Source organism: Chiloscyllium plagiosum, unplaced genomic scaffold, assembly GCF_037043375.1.
Source record: "Chiloscyllium plagiosum isolate Xiang-an unplaced genomic scaffold, Cpla_swu_hap1 HiC_scaffold_19, whole genome shotgun sequence".
Taxonomy (NCBI): domain Eukaryota; kingdom Metazoa; phylum Chordata; class Chondrichthyes; order Orectolobiformes; family Hemiscylliidae; genus Chiloscyllium; species Chiloscyllium plagiosum.
The window spans coordinates 4,766,646-4,780,265 of NW_028270157.1; the positions used below are offsets into that span (position 1 = coordinate 4,766,646).

Genomic DNA, 13,620 nt, shown 5'->3' on the forward strand with positions numbered 1-13,620 from the left:
CACACACACACTGGGTCATGGGGACACACACACAGACAGGGACATGGGGACAAACACACAGGGACATACACTCACACACACACTGGATCATGGGGACACACTCTCACACACACTGGGTCATGGACACACACACAGGGACATACACTCTCTCTCACACACACACTGGGTCATGGGGACACACACACACACTGGGTCATGGACACACACACAGAGACATACACTCTCTCTCTCTCTCACACACACACACTGGGTGATGGGGGACATTGGGACAGACACAGCCTCCCTTGGGGGCGGTGCTATGATGAGGACACGCCCACATGCTCTTCTCCCGCCCCTGACCGCACTTGCTTCCCTTCCGGGTCAGGGGTTAGGAGGTGTTTCCGGGCGGAATGGACGCGGACGGGCTCCCGCTGGTGGGATCAGGGATCGACCTGCTCCGGGTGAGGGGATCGGGGATCGTCTTCACCGGGAGGGACAGAGACCCGGGGGCGGGGGCCTGGATTCCTGGAGCGGTTTTATCAGCGATAGTTTAAATGTTCACCCCTCAACTCTGACCTCAACCCCAGACCCTCGTCTTAACCCCTGACCTCTAACCTCAGCCACAGCCTGCATCCTCACCCTTGCCCCCTTAAAGCCCCTACCTGACCTTAACCCCAGACCTATCCCCTGAATCCTAACCCTGACCCTTAACCATAACCTTAACCCTTTCAACTCAACCTTAATCCACACAACCCCCAAACCACAACATTGACACCTCATCTTAAACCCGAGCCGTAACCTCTGAATCCTGAAACAGGCTGGGGCTGTTTTCCCTAAAGCGTCGGAGGCTGAGGGGTGATCTTATAGAGGTTTACAAAATTATGAGGGGCATGGATAGGATAAATAGACAAAGTCTCTTCCCTGGGATCAGGGAGTCCAGAACTAGAGGGCATAGGTTTAGGACGAGAGGGGAAAGATATAAAAGGGACCTAAGGGGCAACGTTTTCACACCGAGGGTGGTACGTGTATGGAATGAGCTGCCAGAGGATGTGGTGGAGGCTGGTACAATTGCAACATTTAAGAGGCATTTGGATGGATATATGAATAGGAAGAGTTTGGATTGGTGGTGCTGGAAGAGCATAGCAGTTCAGGCAGCATCCAAGGAGCAGCAAAATCGACGTTTCGGGCAAAAGCCCTTCATCAGGAGATTCCTGATGAAGGGCTTTTGCCCGAAACGTCGATTTTGCTGCTCCTCGGATGCTGCCTGAACTGCTGTGCTCTTCCAGCACCACCAATCCAAAATCTGGTTTCCAGCATCTGCAGTCATTGTTTTTACCTACATGAATAGGAAGGATTTGGAGGGATATGGGCTGGGTGCTGGCAGGTGGGATTAGATTGGGTTGGGATATCTGGTCGGCATGGACGGGTTGGACCGAAGGGTGTGTTTCCATGCTGTACATCTCTATGACACTATGACTCTATAATGTGAAAAATTAACTCAAATATCTAAACACCTATCAGCATGAATTTGCAAAAAGGAAATTGTGCTTGACCAATGTACTGGAATTCGTCAAAGATGTAACTAATAGAGTTGATTGGGGGTGCAAGTGGATATCACTTATTTGGACCTGCAAACGCTTTCCACAAAGTTCAACATAAGAGATTAATGTGTAAAACTAAAGTGCACTAGATTGAGGTGTAGTATATTAAAAATTGGTTCGTAGATAGGAAACCAAGAGTAGAAATAAACAAGTCTTTTTCTGTATGGCATGCAGTGACTAGTGCGGTTTTTTCCAGGGATTGGTGTTCAGGCTCCAGCTATTCATGCTGCATGTTAATGATTTAGGTGAAGGAATTAAATGTAATATCTCAAACTTTACAGATGACATATGACTGGGCGGCACAGTGGTTAGCATTGCTGCCTCACAGTGCCAAAGACCCGGGTTCAATTCCCGCCTCGGGCAACTGTCTGTGTGGACTTTGCACATTCTCCCCGTGTCTGCGTGGGTTTCCTCCGGGTGCTCCGGTTTCCTCCCACAGTCCAAAGATGTGCAGGTTAGGTGAATTGGCCATAATAAATTGCCCATAGTGTTAGGTGAAGGGGTAAATGTAGGGGAGTGGGTCTGGGTGGGTTGCTCTTCGGAGGGTCGGTGTGGCCGAAGGGCCTGTTTCCAAGCTGTAAGTAATCTAATCTAAATCAAATCAAATCAAATCAAAGCTGGGTGGAAGGGTGAGCTGTGAGAAGGATGCAGCGATGTTGTAGTGTAAGTTGGTCAGACTGAGTGAATGGGTAAGTGCAGCGCCAATGCAACATAATGTCGATTAATGTGAGATAATACACTTTGGTGGGAAAAATGGGAGGGCAGATTATTATGTGAATAGCTATAAATTGAGAGAGGGGAATGATCAGCAATTCCTAAGTGTCCTTGTACATCAGTCACTGAAAATAAGAATGCAGGTGCAGCAGGAGGTAAAGAAGGCAAATAGCCTTCCAGCAAGAGGATTTGAGTTCGGGAGCAGGGATGTCTTGCTGCAATTATATAGGGCACTTCTGGAATATTGTGTGTAGTTTTGATCTCATTATCTGGGGTAGGATGCTCGTGGTACACAGTGATTGCGGTGAAGGTTCACTAAATTGATTCCTGGGAAGGCAGGACTGATGTATGAGGAGAGTTGAGTCAGTTACGGTTGTATTCATTAGAGTTTAGAAAAAGCGAGGGAGGGTGGGGGATCTCACAGAAATCTATAAAATTCTAACAGGACTAGGCAGGTTAGATGCTGGAAGGATATTTCTGATGTAGGGGAGTCCAGAACCAAGGGCCATAATTTAAGGATGAGAGGTAAATCTTTCAGGAGATCAGGAGCAATTTCAACCAGCCAATGATGAGCCAATGGAATTTGCTGCCACAGAAGTGGAAAATATTATTCTTAAGAAAGAGCTAGATAAAACTTTTATGGCTAAAAGGATAAAGGAATATCAACCATGATCATAAAAATTGGCAGAACAGGTTTGAGGGCAAATGGCAAACTTCTCTCCAACATTCTGTGTTTCTTAATGCTTAATCCCTAGTTTTCACCCCAAAACTAATATAGACCCCTAATCAAAATCTTAACCCCGAAACTCAGTCTGTAACTTTAATGTCTCTCTTTGCTCTGCAATTGTAGTTTCTTTTAAAACAATTTATGAGGTCTAGCTTTAGTTTTAGTGCACAGCAAATGGATTTATGTTTATCACAAGTTGTTTTATAACCAGCAAGGTAAATAATGGATCTTCAAGTTTTGTTTGAGACTACTGGAACGTTTAGATTCAGTTGGATGTTGAGTGGGGCAGTCATATGAAGGTGTTGCATAAGATGATGGTTAGGTCCAGTGCTTCTCAGAAGGAAGGCTATATTGAACTGATAAAGCATGGAGCTGGAAAAAGCATAGCAGATCAAGTAGCATTAGAGGAGCAGAGGACTCGACGTTTCAGGCCAGAGACTTCATCAGTGCTTATGAAAGGTTCTGACCTAAAATGTCGACTTCCTTGTTCCTCTGATGGTGCTTGACCTGCTGTGCTTTTTCCAGCTCCACACTTTATTGACTCTGACTTTCCAGCATCTGCAGTCCCAACTATCTTCAGCGAATTGCGAACTAGCTTATCTTAGCGTGAAGAATCAGTGTTAGTCCCAGACCAGAGATGTTGGATGAAACCCTGAAGAGATTTCTTAAAGCTGAATACATGTAAACTCAGGCATTTGATAGCTTCAGAAAAAAAGTTATCTGCAGTTCCAAGCTCTAAGTTGAAGTTACAAGTGAGCACGGTGGCACAGTGGTTAGCACTGCTGCCTCACAGTGCCAGAGACCCGGGTTCAATTCCCACCTCAGGCAACTGTCTGTATGGAGTTTGCACATTCTCCCCATGTCTGCATGGGGTTTCCTCCCACAGTCCAAAAATGTGCAGGTTAGGTGAATTGGCTAAATTGCCCGTAGTGTTAGGTGTAGGGGTAAATGTAGGGGAATGGGTCTGGGTGGGTTGCTCTTTGGAGGGTCGGTGTGGACTTGTTGGGCCGAAGGGCCTGTTTCCACACTGTAGGTAATCTAATCTAAACCTTCAGAGATGTTGGATTCGGGAAATCCGGTGTGCGTATTGTGGGAGTAGTCTTTTGGGTACTGTACCAGGGATGTATTTTCCTTTCAGTTTATAAATGAATCATTTGGGATTATATTTTGACTGTATGTTTAAAAAGTTTGCAGCAGTGTTTAAAATCTGCAGCACTGGATCTTATGATTTAGTGACAGACCAATTCATTAAAACCATAACATAGCAAATATGATCTAGTGAGCCAGATTTCAATCTGGAATCTTACCAGTCCAAAAAGAATATCAGCTGGAAATGGAACACTATTCATTATTTTTCAAGCTCATGTTCCTTAATTTAGGATTTTTTGGTGTGTGTACTTATTTGGTACAGAGAGTCTCCAGGTTGCAAATGGCTTCCATTCTGGAATCTGTTCTCAAGTTGATTTGTATACAAAGTTAGAACACAATGCAAAACATCTGTGCGTAAGTATTGGACATGTTTGTATGTTGATCTTTAAAATTGCACCACGGTATAGAATTGTGTTTGTAAGTCAGACTTTGGTAAATCGGGTACCCCCTGTATTTATGTACTGCACCTTTGGAAACTCTCTGAATATTTCCCAATTCTTCAATCTGCATCTTCATCTCTAAACAAAATTGACTTAAGCTTCCTGAATTGTCTTTCTATAGTCAGGACAATGTGAAATTGATCTTGGATTTTTCACTGCAGGTTCCAGCCATCCAGCAACAAAGGACTGTGGCATTTCTCAACCAGTTTATTGCACACACTGTCCGGTTTCTGAATCGGTTTTCAACTGTTTGTGAAGAGGTACTTCATAAAATTCCTTCTGTTTGTTTCTGATTAATTGACTGCTAGCGATGGATGGTTTTCTTGTACATTGTCTCATTTACAATGCTTATATTCTGCAGAAGTGTGAAATACAGTGTACCTGGGCGATATTTTTTGTGTTCACCTGTTTTTTTTAAAATGTGCAGCAAAGTTAACTGTATGCGGCTAATAATTTAATGTAATGCCATGTGACTGTGTCTCTCCTGTTGCTGGGTTTGAATTCAGGTTACAACACTGGTTCCTGACAGTTTCAACAATAATTCTGTAAATCTGTGGACTATACCTACAACTGGGAGTTATCAGCATTTGTTGCCCTTTTCTAATTGCACTTAAACAGGGGCTATTTATGAGGCTAGTCAAGAATTAACCACATTGTTGGGGGTCTGGAGTTACATGTAGACCATTAACTGAACTGTGATGAACTTTGTCTTAATTTTACTTCCTTTCATTAATGTGTATGACCTCTAGGCGCCTGATGAAGGGCTTATGTCAGAAACATTGATTCTCCTGCTACTCGGATGCTGCCTGACCTGTGCTTTTCCAGCACCACACTCTCAACTCTGATCTCCAGCATCTGCAGTCCTCATTTTCTCCCTGCCATGGTCGGGTGACTTATAAAACTTTTCATTGTATTTTTCATGTAAAAGTACATGTGACACTAAATTTTTATCCCATTCTATCCTTCCCATTCTCTCTCATACATTTAAACACATTTACTCAGCACTCCTCACTAGATTGTTTGTTTGAATGTCACTGGTTGCTGTTTTATTAAATTATCCATCTGTCATTCCACTTTGAAACTAATATGTTGCTTATTACAAACTTTATTGTGTTTGAGAGTCATGATAAGGTTGCTAGGTGGCACAGCTTGATTAATAATTTAAGTAGACAGGAAAATGCCCTGGAGGTACAGGTCAAATCCCATCTGATGTATCATAGGAAGCCACTCAGCTACAAGAAGGTTAAAAGAAATAGAACTGCATCGACCACCTAGCTCAGGTTGGATACCAGAAGCAGCAATAGCATACTCCTTCTAGTGTACCTGTGCCAAATAGACTGCAGTAGTTCAAAAACACAATTCACTACCACCTTTCCAAATACAAATAGAACTGGACAATAAATGCTGACCTGTCCAGTTATGATATATTGCATGAAAATATTTGAAAAAGTACAAATAAAAATTGACATGTTTTCTACATTTAAAATCCATTGTAACTTCTGTTTTCCAAGTGTTTGTGCAGTTATTACAAATGTGTAATTAGTTTATCCTCTCTGTTTCAGAAACTGGCCAGTCTTACTTTACGTATCCAGCAAATTGAAACAACTCTCAATATTCTGGAAGCAAAGGTGAGCTTTGAGGCTGGGAATGTATCATCATATTTCACTCTGTATGCTTTGTAACAAATGCATCAGCAGTGGTTTATGACAGCAGATCGAGTTGCATGTTGAACACATCAATTTGCAGTGAGGTCTTGACTGTGGATTGGAAGCAGCAGATTGCGATAAAGGGTGTTTGGATGGCCAGGCAGAATTGGTTTCTTAACAGTCAGTTTAACACCTGCTGTGAGACTTGTCCCAATCACTCCAAGTGATTTTGTAAATATTTTGGGAATTGAGTTTTGAATTTGGTATTTACTAGTTGCTAAAACAAACAGAAAATGCTGGAGAAATTCAGCATCTGTGGAGAGAGAAAAACAGTTAACTTTTTGAGTCCGATATATCGTCTAATTACTTTTTAAAATTTGTTTGAGAGTGGTTGATGTTGCTGCAAGGCCAGCGTTTGTTGCCCCTGCTAATTACTTTTAAGAGTGTAGTGTTCAGCCACTGACTAGAACTGCTAGATTAGATACATTGATGATACTATGAGGAAGAGGGTTCCAGCTTATTAACCATGTGACAGTGAAGGAATGGCAATGTGATTCTGAGTCAGGGTGGTGAGTGGTTTGGAGGGCAACCTGTTGATGATGGATCTTCCATCCATCTTTATAAGTGGTGGAAGTCGCAGGTTTGGAAAGTATGTCTTGTAGGGGATCATTAGAAGTGGTGGTATTCCCTCGCACCTGCTGTCTTTGTCTTTCTTGGAAGGTGCAAATAAGGGAGCCTTTCCATATCTGCGCAGTGCCCCTTATAAATGGCAGAGTTACAGATGTGGTGATTTTTCAGTTTATAATTGGTTTTCTTATTTTTCCTGATACTTGCTGTTTCTTTAAACTCTATCATATAGCCCAGTTGTCTCCAAACATTAAGAACATGATCACTTTTTTGAATTTAAGTGCATACCAGGTCTACTTGAAGAATATGTAGAATTAGCAATTTATTTTCAATGCTATATAAATCTAAAGCCAGTGGGTATGTGATTATCCATGTTGTCCTCTATTCACCAATTGGTAGTGTGACATCTGTGACTGTACATTACCTGCCAGTGCCTTGAAGCCTGTAGTTTGTCTGTTTGTAAGATTGGTGCAATACTTGGACCTAATTATCTTCATTTGGGAGAATGCTGTCCCACAGAGGGATGTGGAGCCAAAGTAAGCTTCCGCTTTAAAAGCAGGGAAGGGAATGAGAGGATTGGCTATTTTTCTCTGTTTGCAAGTTCCCAAAAATTGCTGTCTCAAGCTGGCTTTCAGCTCAATACCATTTTGTGCAGTAACTATCTCCACATCAACCTTGCAGCTTTGAAAATCAAATCCCTGGTGGAATTTGGTAGCTAACCCACCAATGTATAATTGAAGGAACGGTTTTGAGACAAACATGATGAATTGTTCCAATACATCAATTCTTGTGCTAACTTCCTCAGGGTTTTGCAGAAGTTTTCTGGTGGTGTTATTTTGTTTATCTTTAACTATTTTCTAATATTTTCTTCCAACTTTGAATGTGTTGCAGCATTTTGTTTTTTTAATTGGGAGGACCACAGACCCAGTTCCAGTTTGAATGCATTTACAGCACTGAGCCTATGTTAATGCGACACTGTCCTTTCTCTACAGTTCAGAGTTCAGCTCATTCAGTTTTGCCGTTATGTTTGTAAGGAACCCAAAGGGCAGTTACACATTGCTCAACAGCTCTCTGTGTACTTTATTCCTTTATTTAATAAAAATAACAATTCAGGAATCAGATCTAAGAAATCTTTGCAGCACAGTTACTTGATTTAACCATCTCACATCAGCATTGACAATTAGCTCTCCCTGGGAAACATTGAGTTCATTGAGTAAGGATTCAAACAAGCAGTGCTGAAAGGATTACAATCTTAAAAGCACTGTTTTGCAAAGTCTGTAGCTTTTCTCTCTAATAAGACCATAATAAGATAGAGGATTAGGATTAGACTATTGAGCCCATGCTCTGCCATTTGATATGCTTCTCAAATTCATTCCTCCTGCCTTCTCCCGATAACCCTAAATCCCCTTACCCAATCAATCTATCTCTGTCCTAAAATACACAGCCGTCTGCGACAATGAGTTCCAGAGATTAATCACCCTCTAGCTGAATAAATTCCTCTTCACCTCAGTTCTAAAGGGTCGTTCCTTCATTCTGAGGCTATGCCCTCTGGTCATAATCTCTCCTACTAGCAGAAACATCATCTCCATACCCACTCAATGCAGGCCACTCAGTATTCTGTAGGTTTCAGTCAGATCCCCTCATGTCCTTTGAAATTCCATTGAGTGCAGATCCAGAGTTCTCAACCACTTCTCATATTGCAAGCTCTTCATCCTGAGATCATTCTTGTAAACCACCTCTAGAACCCCTCCAATGCCAGCAAATCTTTCCTTAGATATGGGATCCAAAATGCCTCTTGATATTCCAAATGTAGTCTTAGACAGCCTCAGCACTACATCTCTGCTGTTGTATTCTAGCCCTCTTGAAATGAATGCTAACATTGCATTTGGGTTCTGAAGTGCTAACTGAAACTGCATGATGGCCTTCAGAAAATCCTGAACTAGGACTCCCAAGTTTCTTTGTGCTTCAGATTTCTGAAGCCTTTCCCCATTACATCTCAGTTCTTCCTACCAAAGCGCATCACCTCACTTTCTTACGTTGTATTCCCTCTGTCACTACTTTGCCCATTCTCCCAGCCTGTCCAAGTCCTTGTGCAACCTCCCTGCTTCCTCAACACTAACTCTCCCTCCACCTATCTTTATGAACTTAGCAAGATTTCTTTCAGGTCACTTCTTTATTGATTTGTGGGATATGAGTGTTGCTGGTTGGCGAGCATTTATTGGCCATTTCTAATTGGCCTTGAGAAGGTGATGGTCCAGATCGTCGATGTACAACTTGAATAGTTGTGATCCTAACAGGGAACCTCAGGAAGTCATTGGCTGCCATCCTGAAGAAGACCCTCTTATCCTGACTCTCTGCCTTCTGCAAGACAGCCAGTCCTCTATCTATGCCAGCACCTTTCCATTAATACCATGGGCTTAGATTTTATTTAGCCTCCTGTGCTAAATGTTGTCAAAGGCCTTCTGGAAATCCAAAAACATCACAGCTTCTGACTGTCCTCAGTCTAACTTGCTTGTTATATCCTCAAAGAATTCTAACAGATTTGTCAAACTTGACTTCACTTTGGTGAAGCTGCCTTGACTATGCTCTATTTTACTATGCAAGGAGAGGGCACAGGGGCTCAATGGTTAAGCACTGCTGTCTCAAAGTGCCAGAGACCCAGTCGAGCGACTGCCTGTGTGGAGTTTGCACATTCTCTCGTGTCTGTGTGGGTTTCCTCCAGGTGCTCCTGTTTCCTCCCACAGTCCAAAGATGTGCAGGTTAGGTGAATTGGCCATGCTATTTTGCTCATTGTCTTCAGGGGTATGTAGGTTAGGTGCATTAGTCAGGGGTAAAAGGAGAGTAATAGGGTAGGGGGGAATGGGTCTGGGTGGGTTACTCTTTTGGAAGGTCAGTGTGGACTTGTTGGGCCAAATGGCCTGTTTCCACACTGCAGGGTTTCTATGATTCTGTTCTATGATTCAAAATACTCTATGGTCTCATCCAGAATAATGGACCCTAAAATCTTACCAGTGACTGAGGTCAGGCTAACAGGGCTATAGTTTCTGTCTTCTGCCTCCCTCCCTTCTTACACAGGAGTGTTACATTACCCATTTTTGAGTCCTCTGGGACCCTCACTGACCCCAGTGATTCCTGAAAGATCATCACCAATGCTTCTACAATCCCCTCAGCTATTTCCTTCAGAACTCTGGTCTGGGGTGACTTATCCACCTTCAAACCTTTCAGCTTGCCTCGCACTTTCTCCTCAGTGATACGCACCACGCCCATCTCTGCCCATTGACTCTCTTGAAGTTCTGATATGCTGCTGGTGTCTTCCACTGTGAAGACTGATGGAAAGCACTATTCAGGTCCTGTGTCATTTCTTGGCTCCCCATTATTACTTAGAGTCATAGAGATGTACAGCATGGAAACAGACCCTTCGGTCCAATCCATCCATGCCGACCAGGTATCCCAACCCAATCTAGTCCCGCCTGCCAGCACCCGGCCCATATCCCTCCAAACCCTTCCTATTCATATACCCATCCAAATGCCTCTTAAATGTTGTAATTGTACCAGCCTCCACCACTTCGTCTGGCAGCTCATTCCATACCTGTACCACCCTCTGTGAAAAAGTTGCCCTTTAGGTCTCTTTTATATCTTTCCCCTCTCACCCTAAACCTATGCCCTCCAACCTAATTTTCGGGTGTTTCAATGCTCAATCGTACCTCTCTCTTACTTTTTAGATATCTTGCAATTTTCTTTTATATTACTAGCTAGCTGACCCTTATATTTCATCTTTTCCCCCTTGTTGCTTTTTAGTTACCCTGTGTTGGTTTTTAAAGGTTTCCCACTAATGTTCATCTTGTAAGCTTTCTCTTTTTATGCTATCCCTACTTTCCTGCCACGCAAGCAGACATGTTTGCCCCATCTTCCCCTTAGAATGCTGCTTCTTCCTTAGAATGAATTTCTGCTGGGAATTTCTCTCTATTTACCCCCAGAAATTCCTGCTATTGCTACTCTACTGCCCTCCCTGTAATGCTCCTCTTGCAGTCAACTCTGGCCAGCTCCTCTCTCACGTCTTTTTAGTTTCCTTTACTCAATTGCAATACCATTGCATCTAATTCCAGCTTATATCATACTATAGTAACTGCCCCCCTAGGTGTTCCTTCTCTTTAAGCTCCCTAATCAAATCTATCTCAGTGCATATCATCAAATCCAGGAGTGCTTGTTCTCTAGTGGGCTCCACCCCAATCTGCTCAAAAGGAAAATCTTGTAGATGTTCCACAAATTTATTTTCTTTATCAATCCGAATTTCTCAATCCATGTGCATTCTGAGGTGCTCCATGATTATTACAATATTGCCTTCCTTACCTGACTTTTTTATTTCCGGATTTATTTTCTTCCCCACATCCTGACTACCGCTCGGAAGCCCCATCAGGGTCATTTTCCCCTTGCGGTTCCTCAGCTCTACCCACACAGATTCTATGCCTTGCTACTCTATATCACTTCTTTGTATCAATTTAATTTCATTTCTTACTAACAAGACATCGCGACCCCTCTGCCGATTTGCCAGTCCTTTCGATAGGACGTGTCTTATTGGATATTTAATTGCCTGCCTTGATCCCCTTGCAACCACGTCTCTGTGATAGCCACAACATCGTACTCGCCAATTTCAATCTGTGCTGCAAGCTCATTTACTGTGTTTCATATTCAAGTTCAACACTCTCAGTCCTGCATTGACTACCCCCTTCTCATAGTTATCTCCTTATCTGCTGTGCCTGAAGTTAGGTTCCTGACTCCCTTCCACACTTTCTGTCCTAGTACTTGTATGGGAAACTTTAATAACCTCTGCTGAGCCCTGGGACCCCATCCCTTAACTCCATCCATAATTGTCATATAAATGAATTCACCCCCCCCATTATTTAGTTTAAAATCCTTTCCACATCCTTTGTTAAGCAATTCACCTGGACTCTCATCCCAGTATGATTCGAGTGGAAGGAAACAGAAATTGCTGGGAAAAGCCCAGTGGATTTAAGAAAGAAAACACAGTCAACATTTCAGGTCCAGTGACGTTTCTTCAAAACTGATTGCAGCCATCAAAAGGTTGGTGTGGGGGAGGGGGAAGGGGTAAACAATAGTTGCAGATAGAGCCCAAAGAGAGAGAAGAACAGTTGGACTGACAAGGGGCTGGATAATGGTCACCTTGGGAGAATGGAGCTGCTAATGGGTACAGTAGCTGACAATGGGTTGTGTGTGGTAGCAGTCCATGGTGTGTGTGGTTTGGGGTGAGGAGTGGGAGAACATGTTCAAGCCGTACAGTTATTGAACTCGATATTGAGCTTAGTAGGATGCACAGTTCCCAAGCAGAAAATGAGGTGCTGTTCTTCCAACTTGCACTGAGCTTTGCTGGAAACCTGAGACGGAGATGTTGGCCAGAAAGCATGGTGGTCTGTTGAAGTGGCAGGCAATTAGCTGCTCAGGGTGGTTTTTGCAGACAGAACATAGATGTTCTGCAAAGCGGTCACATGGTCTGCGTTTCATTTCGCCAGTGTGGAGGAGGCCACATTATGAGCAGCGAATGCGGTAGACTAAATTGAGTGAAGTACAGGTAAAGCACTACTTCACCTGGAAGGTGTGTTTGGGGCCTTGGATTGTGAGCAGGGTGGAAGTAAATGGGCAGGTGTTACACCATCTGTGTTTGCAGGGGAACATGCCATGAGGCTGTGGGGAGGTGTTGGAAATGAATGAGGAGTGGACTAATTTACTCTGGAGAGAACAGTCCCTGCAGAAGACTGACAAAAGGAGAGGGGAATATATGTCTGGTTGTGGGCATTCTGCTAGATGTGGCTGAAATTGTGGCTAATGGATGTGGATGCTGGTGGGATGGTAGGTGAGTACAGGAGGGACTGTATTGCTGTTGTAGGAAGGAAGAGAGGGGCTGAGGGCCAAAGTGCGGGCAGTCTGTTGGATCGACTGAGGACCATGTCAGCCATGATGCTGGGGAATCGTCTCTTGAGGAATAAGGTAGACATCTTGGAAGCCCCCTTGTCAAAGTTGGCATCATCAAAAAGTTGCAATGGAGATGGACGAACTGGGAGAATGGAATAGAGCCTTTCCAGGAAGCAGGGTGTGAGGATGTATAGTGCTGGTGGGTTTATAATGAAAATTGGTGGCCAGTCTATCCCCAGAAACAGAAACAGTGATATCGAAGAAGGGAAGGGAGGAGTCAGAGATGGACCAGGTGAAGGTGAGAACAGAGTGGAAATTGGAAGCAAAATTGATAAACTTTTCCAATTCCGAATGAGGAAGGGATGCACCACCGATGATGTCATTGATATAGTGGAGAAAGACTGTGGGTAGCGGCCGGAGTAGGACTAGAAGAAGAACAGAGACGGACATAACCAGGACCCATGGCCAGCCTTTTGACCTGAAGAAAATGAGAAGAATTAAAAGTTAAGTTGTACAGTGAGGATGAGCTCGGTCAGGCAGAGAAGGGTGGTGGTCGATGGGGGTAATACAGGTCTTTGTTCCAGGAAGGAGTAAAGGAGAACCCTGAGACCATCCTGATCGGGGAAGGACGTGTAGAGATTGGATGTCTGTGATAAAAAGGTGGTGGCTGGAGCCCACAGATTGGAAATTCTGAAACTGATGTAAAGCATCAGAGAAATCACGGATGTAATCCGGATTCCTGTGCACTGGATTCCCATGTTACCTCCAAATTCCAGAGCTATATATTCACTCAGACTGTGTCTCATTCT

The 13,620-nt window shown here is 43.5% G+C and overlaps 1 protein-coding gene across 1 annotated transcript in view; it reads left to right on the forward strand.

Moving 5' to 3' along the window:
* Positions 1-376: 376 nt before the first annotated feature.
* washc3 (WASH complex subunit 3) overlaps positions 377-13,620 on the forward strand; it is a 46,443-nt gene continuing 33,199 nt past the window's right edge. The window contains exons 1-3 of the mRNA XM_043708751.2: positions 377-440; positions 4,772-4,870; positions 6,173-6,238. Of these exons, the coding sequence (XP_043564686.2) occupies positions 390-440; positions 4,772-4,870; positions 6,173-6,238 (216 nt within the window). The 5' untranslated portion in view covers positions 377-389. The remainder of the gene's footprint in view (positions 441-4,771; positions 4,871-6,172; positions 6,239-13,620) is intronic.